This window comes from Oncorhynchus mykiss, chromosome 22 (assembly GCF_013265735.2).
Source record: "Oncorhynchus mykiss isolate Arlee chromosome 22, USDA_OmykA_1.1, whole genome shotgun sequence".
Lineage (NCBI taxonomy): Eukaryota > Metazoa > Chordata > Actinopteri > Salmoniformes > Salmonidae > Oncorhynchus > Oncorhynchus mykiss.
In genome coordinates this window covers 4,603,890-4,615,376 of record NC_048586.1, presented here as the reverse complement: position 1 = coordinate 4,615,376, position 11,487 = coordinate 4,603,890, and the positions used below count along the sequence as shown (strand labels likewise).

The 11,487-nt window shown below is 40.7% G+C and overlaps 2 protein-coding genes across 5 annotated transcripts in view; both read left to right on the top strand.

The window, feature by feature from the left end:
- The first annotated feature begins 718 nt into the window (after positions 1–718).
- LOC110501266 (P2Y purinoceptor 8) lies at positions 719–4,481 on the top strand. 2 transcript variants are annotated; one of them, XM_021578658.2, is made up of 3 exons: positions 719–803; positions 2,097–2,415; positions 2,576–4,481. In XM_021578658.2, exons 2-3 carry the CDS (start codon positions 2,123–2,125, stop codon positions 3,333–3,335), a joined length of 1,053 nt encoding a protein of 350 aa, XP_021434333.1. In that variant the 5' UTR covers positions 719–803; positions 2,097–2,122; the 3' UTR covers positions 3,336–4,481. The 2 variants fall into 2 exon arrangements, with proteins under 2 accessions (XP_021434333.1, XP_021434332.1); XM_021578657.2 differs by lacking the exon at positions 719–803 and having other exon boundaries at positions 810–2,415; positions 2,576–4,480.
- Positions 4,482–6,165: 1,684 nt separating this feature from the next.
- The window catches only part of si:ch211-269e2.1 (cohesin subunit SA-2), a 46,989-nt gene continuing 41,667 nt past the window's right edge, over positions 6,166–11,487 (top strand). For 2 of the 3 annotated variants that reach the window (XM_021578651.2, XM_021578649.2), the window contains exon 1: positions 6,166–6,279. The gene's annotated coding sequence lies outside the window, so the exon portion shown is untranslated. Of the gene's footprint in view, positions 6,280–10,003; positions 10,023–11,487 lie in introns of those variants that run through there. The other variant, XM_036958523.1, reaches the window with a different exon arrangement.

Genomic DNA, 11,487 nt, shown 5'->3' with positions numbered 1-11,487 from the left:
CCGGATTTGAACCCAATCTAACATCTCTGGAGAGACCTGAAAATAACCATGCAGCGACGCTCCTCATCCAACCTGACCGAGCTTGAGAGGATCTGCAGAGAAGAATGGGAGAAACTCCCCAAATACAGGTGTGCGAAGCTTGTAACGTCATACCCAAGAAGACTCGAGGCTGTAATCGCTGCCAAAGGTGCTTCAACAAAGTACTGAGTAAAGGGTCTGAATACTGATGTAAATTTAATATTTCTGTTTTTTATTTGTAATAAATGTGGGATTTAAAAAAAAAAAGTTTGTTTTTTCATTATGTGGTATTGTGTGTAGATTGATGTAGAAAAAATGAACAATTCAATCCATTTTAGAATAAGGTTGTAAGATAAACAAAATGTGGAAAAAGTCGAGAGGTCTGAATACTTTCCGAATGCACTGTATATACAATTTGGGGCAGTCTTTACCTGCATTTACATGTATAATAAGACATATTTGTGCTGCCAAATGACACATTTTTTTTTGTCACCAGCATTTTTTCCCCTGGTCGTTGTTGTAAATGAGAATGTGTCCACAATCAACTTACCTAATAAATGAAAAGTAAACACCAAACACAAACAGTGCACATATTACTAATAACATGTGCTATCTGTTTATTAGTGTTGCCTGCATATGATGGCAAAAGAGTTAGATATGAAGCATGACGCACTTCCCCTTTTTTACAGGAACGTGCACTCACAACCAGTTTCCTGACCCGTTAAAGTACCAATGCATCCAGCCCCAACCGCCCCTCTCTGACTCAAGCCTGTGTATTGTCAGAGGTAAGTACTGCTCGGTCTCTTTGCTTTACATTTCATACAGAGATACTTCAATTTGGACTGTTAATGTTAAAATGTCAGCCTAAAATGTATAATTGCTCTTTGTTACAATTAGGGATAACATTGTCTCAGACAATAGGGATAATATTCAGATATATTTTATTATATATTTTAAGTATAGAATCAAGGCACTCATTCAGGTGGGCACCTGTGCTATTTACTTTTGGCAAAGCTTGTGCTTTGGTTATGTAGTTTGTATAAGGTTAGAGCACCGCTTCACTTGCACATGGAGGGGAATTCATTGTGCAAGAGCCAATGCACTGTTGGAATATCGTACACTTTTGGAATTTCACATTTCGTACTGCACTGGAAATGTGTTTTATAGTATATAGAAAGAGCCAGCAGAGGAAACACATGAGAGGTTTTGGCTCGTCTAATGTGACACAAGAAGCCTCCGAAACAGTCACATTTGGTGTGTGGTTATTTACCCCCTCACAATGTGTGGGTGAAGGGATGGCAGTGTGGTAGAGGTTCACTCCAGAGTCAAAAAGCATATCAATTGTCACCACAACAATTGCCAAATATTACACTCAGTGCAAAAATTATAGATTTAATAGACAATCTTTTTTTATTACAACATCTATAACACATGGTCTAGTTCATATTTGCACAGGACTAGTATTACTAGATCATTATAATTATTGCCCCATGTAATACTTTTTGTCATTCAGTATTTACCATTATGATTTTCCTATTGTAAACGATGAGCTAGATCAACGGCACATGTGGAGGACTCATACAAGGTAATGTGGACGGAAAAGGAAATGCATTGCTTTACAATGACCACCAGGGTGTACCATTTCCATGCATACTAAATGCTTGCACTTCTGGTGACTTGACCTACATTTCCTACTCTATGAATATGACCATAGCGTATTATTTATGGTCTTTGTGGTCAAATCATACTGCATTGCTAGCAGTATGATTTGAGTTGTGACAAGCTACATCACATTACACTTTAGCTTGATGTATTTAGCTAGTTACTGTATTATTCCCCTTTCATCTGTGGTATCATACCTAGCCTGGCTCGCTAGCATAATAAATGAATGTTGTAAAACAAAAAGTATCTACCAAACTTGTCGGACCTGGTACCTTGTCCAAAACAAACACTCAGAATTTAACAGGTTTTAATTCATTGGCACTATAGTCTGCCAAATCTTGTTTTAAAACGGTTTTCAGATCCCAGACAGGACATGCTACCTTTTTACATGAATCTAAATGTCTGCCTGATCATAGGTTGTCTGTGTGAAGTCATTGTTACCATGGCATGGAGTTCCAACAGCACCAAACTGGACAACACCACCTTGTCCCTGTTCCAGAACGTGACAGCCAGTACAGCAATCTCCATTGTCTACATTGTGGTCACCATCATCAACCTGGTAGGAAACAGCCTCTCCATGTGGCTCCTCCTCTTCCATACGTCTCCCAAAACTCCCTCCATCATCTTCATGATCAACCTGACCTTGACTGACCTGACCTTGGGCCTCGTCCTGCCCTTCCAGATCATGTATCAGATGCAAGGGTATAATTGGAGCCTGGGCCCGGGCATGTGCAGGTATTCTTGTTTTATTCTTGTTTTATTCTTTTGACTATCATTTATTTATCCTGATCAGTCCCATTGAGGTAGATGTGCCTTTTACAAGCCCTGGACAAGAGCCAACAACTTTCTTTCATCACGGATTAATAATGATTCATTATATTCTGATCTTCCACAGGCTCCTGACCCTGGTGTTCTTTGCCAACATGTACTGCTCAATTCTAACTATGACCGCCATCAGTGGAGACCGCTACCTGGGCATCTGCCGGCCCATGCTCTTCTGTGAGACCAGGGAAAGGAAGTCATTCGCTGTGATTGTCTGCTTCGCCATGTGGACAGTCGTCCTATTGGTCCTGTACCCACTCACTATAACCGACCTGACGTTCCACGTTCCAGAACTCAGGATTACCACCTGCTTCGACGTTCTGAAGAGGGACATGCTTCCATCCATGGTGGCCTGGGCTGCCTTCCTCCTTGCACTGTTTGTCATCCTCTTCCTCATCCCGTTCTGCATCACTGTTTTCTGCTACATCAGCATCATCCGCAAGCTGGCCCGAGACTCCAAGACCAAACAGAAGGATAAGGCTATTGGTCTCGCCGTCACCGTCCTAACGGTCTTTACGCTCTGCTTCACTCCCAACAACATCCTCCTCCTGGCTCACACCATCCGGAGGCTCTTCTACGGGGACTCCCTCTACATGGCCTACAAGCTGACTCTCTCCCTCAGTTGCTTCAACAGCTGCCTGGACCCCTTCATCTACTACTTTGCCTCTAGGGAGTTCCGGAAGAAGTTGAGGCAGATGCTAAGGCTGAGAACATCGAGCAGTCTGGACACAGGGAAGACAGACCTGCACAGAGAGAGCCTGTACTCCGCCCAGTATGTGTCTGAGGGACAGGGTAGAGAGAACGGGAGAGTGTCTGTTAAACAACACTGTTAAAAAACAGAGAGAGGGCCTCCAGAGTGGTGCAGCGGTCCAAGGCACTGCATTGCAGTGTTAGAGGCGTCATTACAGACTCGGGTTCTGTCGCAGCCAGCCGTGACCGGGAGACACATGAGGCGGCGCACAATTGGCCAAGTGTCGTCCAGGTTAGGGGAGGGTTTGGCCGGCCGGGATGTCTTTGTTCCATTACACTCTAGCAACTCCTTGTGGTGGGCCAGGCGCATGCACGTTCCTCTGACAGATTGGTGCAGCTGGCTTCCGGGTTAAGCGAGCAGTGTGTCAAGAAACAATGTGGCTTTGCAGGGTCGTGTTTCAGAGGACGAATGGGTCTTGACCTTCGCCTTTCCCGAGTCCGCATGGGCGTTGCAGCGATGGGACTAGACTGTAACTACAAATTGGGGAGAAAAGGGGGTAAAATTACAACAACAAAAACTGAGAGAGATGTCATTTTGTAATATCCCCTGTTCAGATAATTTCACAGGAATGTTTTTGTGTGCTGTATATAGACCCAGTAACAAACCAGGCTAGATGGTGCTTCAAAAAGTTAGTAAAATAGGGTAATTTATTTTGTGAAGGACTGTAGCAAACTTGCATTAAGATATCAATGAGATGTGTGTGGCTAAGTGAAAGCTAGGCTCCTTTTACCGCAAATGTGATCTCTGCCTCCTGCCAATTCGGGCGGATTCATTGTTTCATTGTGTGAATTATTAAACCTACCTACTGGGGTCATTTCAACGAAATTACATTGAAGCAATGTGGAATAGACAATGAATTGATTTCTCTGCCCAGTGGGTACCTTTGTTAAATGTTTATCCATTCCCAACCAATTATATCACCAGTAATGAATTTAATGTTAATCTCCGTCATCTAGAACGTTAGGGTGTTTAAATCACGAAATTCTATTCATTCATGAAATAATTATCAATTTACCATTCTCATTCTCTGAGATTTTGATGTCATTTTCCCAATGTGGAACATTGGAACACTCCATAAGTAAATATATTTAAAAAATTATAATAATTGCACTTGTCTTTTCCTACTAGCACTGACTTAGCTGATTAACTTCTTATTGAGGAATTTCCTTTTTACTATGACTGTGATATATGGTCGTCCCATCTAGCTATCTTAAGATAAATGTAGTGTAAGTCGCTCTGGATATGAGTGTCTGCTAAATTACTAAAATGTAAATGTAAACATTTCTAACCTAGCTACCTTAAGATGAATGCACTAACTGTAAGTCGCTCTGGATAAAAGTGTCTGCTATAAATGAGTAAAATGTAAAAATATAAACATCTGAGCGTGCATAGAAAGATAACTTTATGGCCTGTGTGCTACGATTGTGTTCAGTACTATGAAAAGTGTTGAATTTAGGAACTGTGATAAAATGTTGAGATTGTCTTATTTAGATGCATTCACCAATGTAATGATGGATATGGGAATTGCCTTTGCAAGTGCATATGTATCGGTTTGAGGTCCTGTGATTCAGATTCCTTTTGGTTTCTTGGCATGGACACGGGTAGCCTTTGCCGGCCGAGAGTACTTAGCACTTCTAAACAGAGTTCCAGTAGTAATTTGCAAACCTAGCATGAACCGTTTCTACATGTAGAAATGGCCGAAAATGTCGGCAGTCAGACACCCACAGGTGGGTGGTCCCGAAAACACACCACGCGGTCAGCGAGCGAAGAAACAGCAAAAAGTCTTGAAAACCTGTGTCTGTTCAGATGCTACAGGTTGAGCCTGATTTAGAGGTTATCTATTTTGGCTGTTGCCAGTGTATATATTGAAAATCTAAACAACAATATCTAGAAAACAATTGATCCAGATGATTAGAAAAATTATAGGCCCATCTCAAACCTCCCTTTTCTTTCAAAGATTCTAGAGAAAACTGTTGCTCAGCAGCTTTCCTTCTTCCAACAGCACCACCATGAGGCCAAACACAAGAATACTCCACAGCCCTCATACTAAACTCCAAAGCTTGAAGCCAGTTCCACTGCATTTTTTCATTGTTCCCCTCTAAAAAGGGACTGATATATATCTGGGACACCAGGTGGGTAAAATTCATTATCAGGAAGAACAGAAAACCAGCAGGCTCCGGACCTCATAGTGTAAGAGTTGAATACCCCTGCTCTACAGGTTAGCTAGACTCACGTCCCTGAGAATGTGTGCCAAATTCCATAACTCAGAGTTTAAACAGATCAAGAGATATTAATAGGTGCCTGTTATAGACCCACCATGTGGTTGATCAGAATATTTTTTTTGCATATATTGAGTCTTGACAGAGTTCTGAATATTTGTATCAAGATTTGTTACAATATGAATAACCATGTCTGATTTACATGCATTGATTTGCTTGATATGTTCTATTACATGGCGCCTTCGCTGTTGGATCACCATGAAAGACCTGTAAATAAAGTCTACACCTTGAGCACTTGGCTTAAGCTGATTTCCTTACATTACGACTGCTACAGTTCCATATTTTGGAAATAGAAAAAAATATATAAAATAAAAGTTACTACCAAAGAAACATGGGGAAAAAATGATGAAGAGGGTTTCCATAGGACGTGCTAGACATCAAATGAAGCCCTATACTATGTTCAACTTAAAATTGATCTGTAGCAGTTTTGAAAATGGTATTATTCTATGGTTGCCTTTGACACCCATATGAAAATGTCAAATATGTTTTGTAATTGATCATTAAGCTTTAGCCATCCAAATGTTTACCACCAGTCATTATACAATAAACATTTCCACCTGACACTATATATCAATCAAATTACAAAGGAACACTGCAAAAGTTTGACTTGTAGTCTTTTTCTAGGATAGGTCAGGTCTATGTCCCTCCTCCTGCTTTCTGTTGATATAATTCCGCTGGATGGCGCTGTCACATCAGGGACCTGGCGCTGCTTATTGACAGCTGCTATTTGGAATTCTCATGCTTCTGGTAAGAAAATTACATTTTATCTGGATATGTTTTCAGACTTTTATTACGGAACGTGTTATACTCATGTTTTCTTGCAATAGTCAGTATTTCAGTCAGCCGTTCAGCCCTATGTGAGATCGATGTTGTTGTTTGAGCTTGTTCTTATCAAAACATCGAGATAGAAACGAGATGAGAAACGTTAGGTAGGCCTACTACACTATTCAAATATCATGCCACACCGTCAAAAGACATTTACTGTACAAGTAGCCAGCCCATGACATTCGTATCGGAATGAACTAGTGAAACATGGGGGATGGGAACCGAAAGGCTGGAGGAAGCAGTCACAGCAGAGAGGAAGAGGCGAAGAGAGAGGGATAAATGAGCACAATCTGTCTTCTCCAGCAGGTGGCGTTTTGTATTTTTTTCGCTTACCAAGCGAGGAATTTTTGTATCGAGGTCAATGAGTGTGTCGAATTTGGTTAACAAAATATGTAATGACTTATTTGCTAGGTGTGGTTTATTTAATCTAATAGAAGCGTTTTAACGGCGAGGTTGTTACGAATGTACTGATATAAGTAGGACACGTTACATCCGGCAACTGAGAAAAAACACTTTATAGCCTAGTCGTCACTCTTACCCCAGCCTATTTCTATCTTCTTACATTGTGATTTTTAACCTAAACTTCACCACACTGCTAACCGTATGCCTAACTTTAACGTTAAATTAAGACCAAAAAGAATAGTCAATTATTGACTTTGTTTTTGGTAACTAATGGAAACCGTTGTGCCCTCTCATTGGCTAGAAGGATCCCACCTGATCTTCCCTTTTCCCGGCTACCTTCCATTTTTGAAGATATTTATTTTCATTGTTAGAATGGCCAATTTAATGGAAAATCTGTGGTCCCCTTTACAACTGTGTTCACTAGTTACCACAGCCACAAAGTCATAAACACCGCCTATTTCTGCTTTAACCTAACCACACTGCTAATTTCATGCCTAATCCTACCCTTAAATTAAGACCAAGAAGCACATTTTTGTCTCATTCATTTTTACGATATTGCCCACGTTGACTTTGTGGCTGTAGTAAGAAGTGATAATACGGAATTCTGAGTGCTTCTCGAAGCGTTCATTCAAACTGCGTGCTTTATGATCACTGGCAGATAGCCAATAATTCCGTGTACAATACGTGTTATCTGCCAGTGATCATAAAGCACGCAGTTTGAATGAACGCTTCGAGAAGCACTCAGAATTCCGTGTACAATACGTGTTATCACTTCTTGCCACAAAGTCAACGTGGGCGATATCGTAAAAATTCATGTCAAAAATGTGCTTGGTCTTAATTTAAGGTTAGGATTAGGCATACAGTTAGCAGTGTGATTAGGTTTTAAAGCAGAAATATGCGGTAATTATGACTTCTAACAATGAAATTAAATATCTTCAAAAATGGAAGGCATCCGGGAAAAGGGAAGATAAGGTGGGATCCTTCTAGCAGATAGCCAATGACTAGTTGGGGTGGGCATGTTGCTCATATGTTGATCAGGAAGGCTATATCCTGTGCCGGTAATACAATAGTAATTCTCAGATCAATTTGTATTCATGCTTCGCTATCATGTCGGGCTGAACAACGCCCCATGACCTTATTCATGATACAGCATTGCATCTTGTGTCTTATTGCTTAAATACTTGCTTGGAAGTAGATGTATTTATATTAATGGTGCATGACTTAATGCACTATGGGCCTAGTATAATCAACATTTTGTAATGATGACCATTTCAGATGATATGATAGTTATTCTGTTCCACGCCCGGTTTCCCGATAGCGATGGAATTTATATTACATGCTGACCAGACCAGACACGTCGCTTGGGTCGCAACATAAATGTAGAAATCCATGTTATTCAATTATTGTACCCACACTGCTCACGAGCATCTTCGCTGCCAAGGGCTAAAATAGAACTCCTTTCTATTTCTGACAGATCGTGCTGAAAGTCCTGCCTCTCCCATTTCCTCATTGGTTTATAGAAGCAGGTACACACGTGCCATCTCCTCATTGGTTATACCCACGTGGGTGATTGAAAGACGAACTGTTTTGCCGGTCGTTGTGGTAATACTATGAAAGTATAGATGCCGATAACCATATAAGTTCAAAGATGAAAAAGCCTGGAAGGAGGAGAGATGACTTGAAACGATTCGGTTGGCCGTTTTATGTGTGGATTAATTGTCAGAGTAGAGGACCTTGTTCATTTCAGGTAAAATAACAACTCAATGTTTATATCCCAGGACCAATTAGCTAGCAACAGCAAGCTAGCTAAATAACACAAATTAGCTAGCAAGTGCAAGCTAACTAGCTAAATTGCCATACATGTTTAATGCTTTTCGACCTGTCCCCAAATTAATGTCATTGGTTCAGATTTTTTGATATTTTAACCTGCGTGCCGTGATAGCGTTTGGTGTAGGGAGACAAAACATTTATGCACGATGGCGCACGCAGCCGGTTTGGTGGGCTTACGAGTGTTTTAACATGCATCTTTCCTACAACGACCGAAGATGTAACTTGTGTTTTCCAAAACGCCACTCGAGAACGTACACTAAAAAGTGCATTGTTTAGCCATATGTCGATACTCTACTGTGTAGCACCCACTTGAGTGATGCTACACTGCCGCTGAAAACTCACGATACAGGCGACTGTATTAGAATTTACATTCATTCTCCATTCCTTACATTTACACCTTTGGTTTAAATTCATATCATTCGCAACTCCATCAGCTTATTTGTTTCTTCTTCTGACAACAGGCGTTGTCTTTTCACCCAGGTACACACACTCCTGGGAGATGACAGCATAGGTACTAATTATCCTATTTAAATATGTGACAGCCAGCAAGGTGCAGAATACACACAAAGGGATTGTTCAGTAGAGCACTATGATAAGGATGTTGCAGATACAGTTGAAACTGATTTTAAATAGGTTAAGTGCAAACTAATTTTAAGTGCATGTCTAGTTCACAATCAGTCAAATAACAAACACCATCATTGTTCTTACTCCAGACATCTGCACAGTCTTGTTAGTGCACACATTCAAGACAGCCCCAAGCCATTTTTCAGGAGTCAGCTGTATCTGGTAGAAAAACACACATTTGTGACTCTATTTTAATATATCTCAAGTTTTTCTGTACTTTACCATGTCCATCTCAAATCAAATTGTATTTGTCACATACACATGGTTAGCAGATGTTAATGTGAGTGTAGAGAAATGCTTGTGCTTCTGGTTCCCGATATCTAACATGGAATCTAACAGTTCCACAACAACTACCTAATACACACAAATCTAAAAGGGGTGAATGAGAATATGTACATATAAATATATGGATAGGCAAGGTGCAATAGATGGTATAAAGTACAGTACATACAGTTGAAGTCGGAGGTTTACGTACACCTTGTCAAATACATTTAAAATTAGTTTCACAATTGCTGACATTTTAATCAGAGAAAACATTCCCTGTTTTAGGTCTGTTAGGATCACCACTTTATTTTAAGATTGTGAAATGTCAGAATAATAGTAGAGAGAATGATTTATTTCAGCATTTATTTCTTTAATCACATTCCCAGGGGGTCAGAAGTTTACATACACTCAATTAGTATTTGGTAGCATTGCCTTTAAATTGTTTAACTTGGGTCAAACGTTTCAGGTAGCCTTCCACAAGCTTCCCACAATAAGTTGGGTGATTTTGGCCCATTCATCCTGACAGAGCTGTGTAACTGATTCAGGTTTGTAGGCCTCCTTGCTCGCACACACTTTTTCAGTTCTGCACACAAATTCTCAATATGATTGAGGTCAGGGCTTTGTAATGACCACTCCAATACCTTGACTTTGTTGTCCTTAAGCCATTTTGCCACAACATTGGAAGTATGCTTGGGGTCATTGTCCATTTGGAAGTTCCTGACTGATGTCTTGAGATGTTGCTTCAATATATCCACCAAATTTTCCTCCACATGATGCCATCTATTTTGTGTAGTGCACCAGTCCCTCCTGCAGCAAAGCACCCCCACAACATAATGCTGCCACCTGCGTGCGTCACGGTTGGGATGGTGTTCTTCGGCTTGCAAGCCTCCCCCTTTTCCTCCAAACATAACCAAACATAACGATGGTCCTTATGGCCAAACAGTTCTATTTTTGTTTCTTCGGACCAGAGGACATTTCTCCAAAAAGTATGTCCCCATGTGCAGTTGCAAACCGCAGTCTGGCTTTTTTATGATGTTTTTGGAGCAGTCGCTTCTTCCTTGCTTAGCGGCCTTTCAGGTTATGTCGAAATAGGACTCGTTTTACTGTGGATATAGATACTTTTGTACCTGTTTCCTCCAGCATCTTCACAAGGTCCTTTGCTGTTGTTCTGAGATTGATTTGCACTTTTCTCACCAAAGTAAGTTCATCTCTAGGAGACAGAACGCGTTTCCTTCCTGAGCGGTATGACAGCTGCGTGGTCCCATGGTGTTTATACTATTGTTTGTACAGATGAACGTGGTACCTTCAGGCGTTTTGGAAATTTCTCCCAAGGATGAACCAGACTTGTGGAGGTCTACACATTTTTTTTCTGAGGTCTTGGCTGATTTCTTTTGATTTTCCCATGATGTCAAGCAAAGAGGCACTGAGTTTGAAGGTAGGCCTTAAAATGCATCCACAGGTAGACCTCCAATTGACTCAAATGATGTAAATTAGCCTATCAGATGCTTCTAAAGCCATCAGATAATTTTCTGGAATTTTCCAAGCTGTTTAATAAAGGCAGTCAACTTAGTGTATGTAAATGTCTGACCCACTGGAATTGTGATACAGTGAAATAATCTGTCTAAACAATTGTTGGAAAAATTACTTGTCATGCACAAAGTAGAGGTCCTAACCGACTTGTCAAAACTATAGGTTGTTAACAAGAAATTTGTGGCGTGGTAGAAAAACGAGTTTTAATGACTCCAACCTAAGTGTATGTAAACTTCTGACTTTCAACTGTACATATGAAATGAGTAATGTAAGTGGCATTGTTAAAAGTGACTGGTGATCCATTTGTTAAAGTGGCCAGTGATTGGGTCTCCATGTTGGCAGCAGCCTCTCTGAGTTAGTGATTGCTGTTTAGCAGTCTGATGGCCTTGAGATAGAAGCTGTACTTCAGTCTCTTGGTCCCAGTTTTGATGCGCCTGTACTGACCTCACCTTCTGAATGGTAGCGGTGTGAACAGGCAGT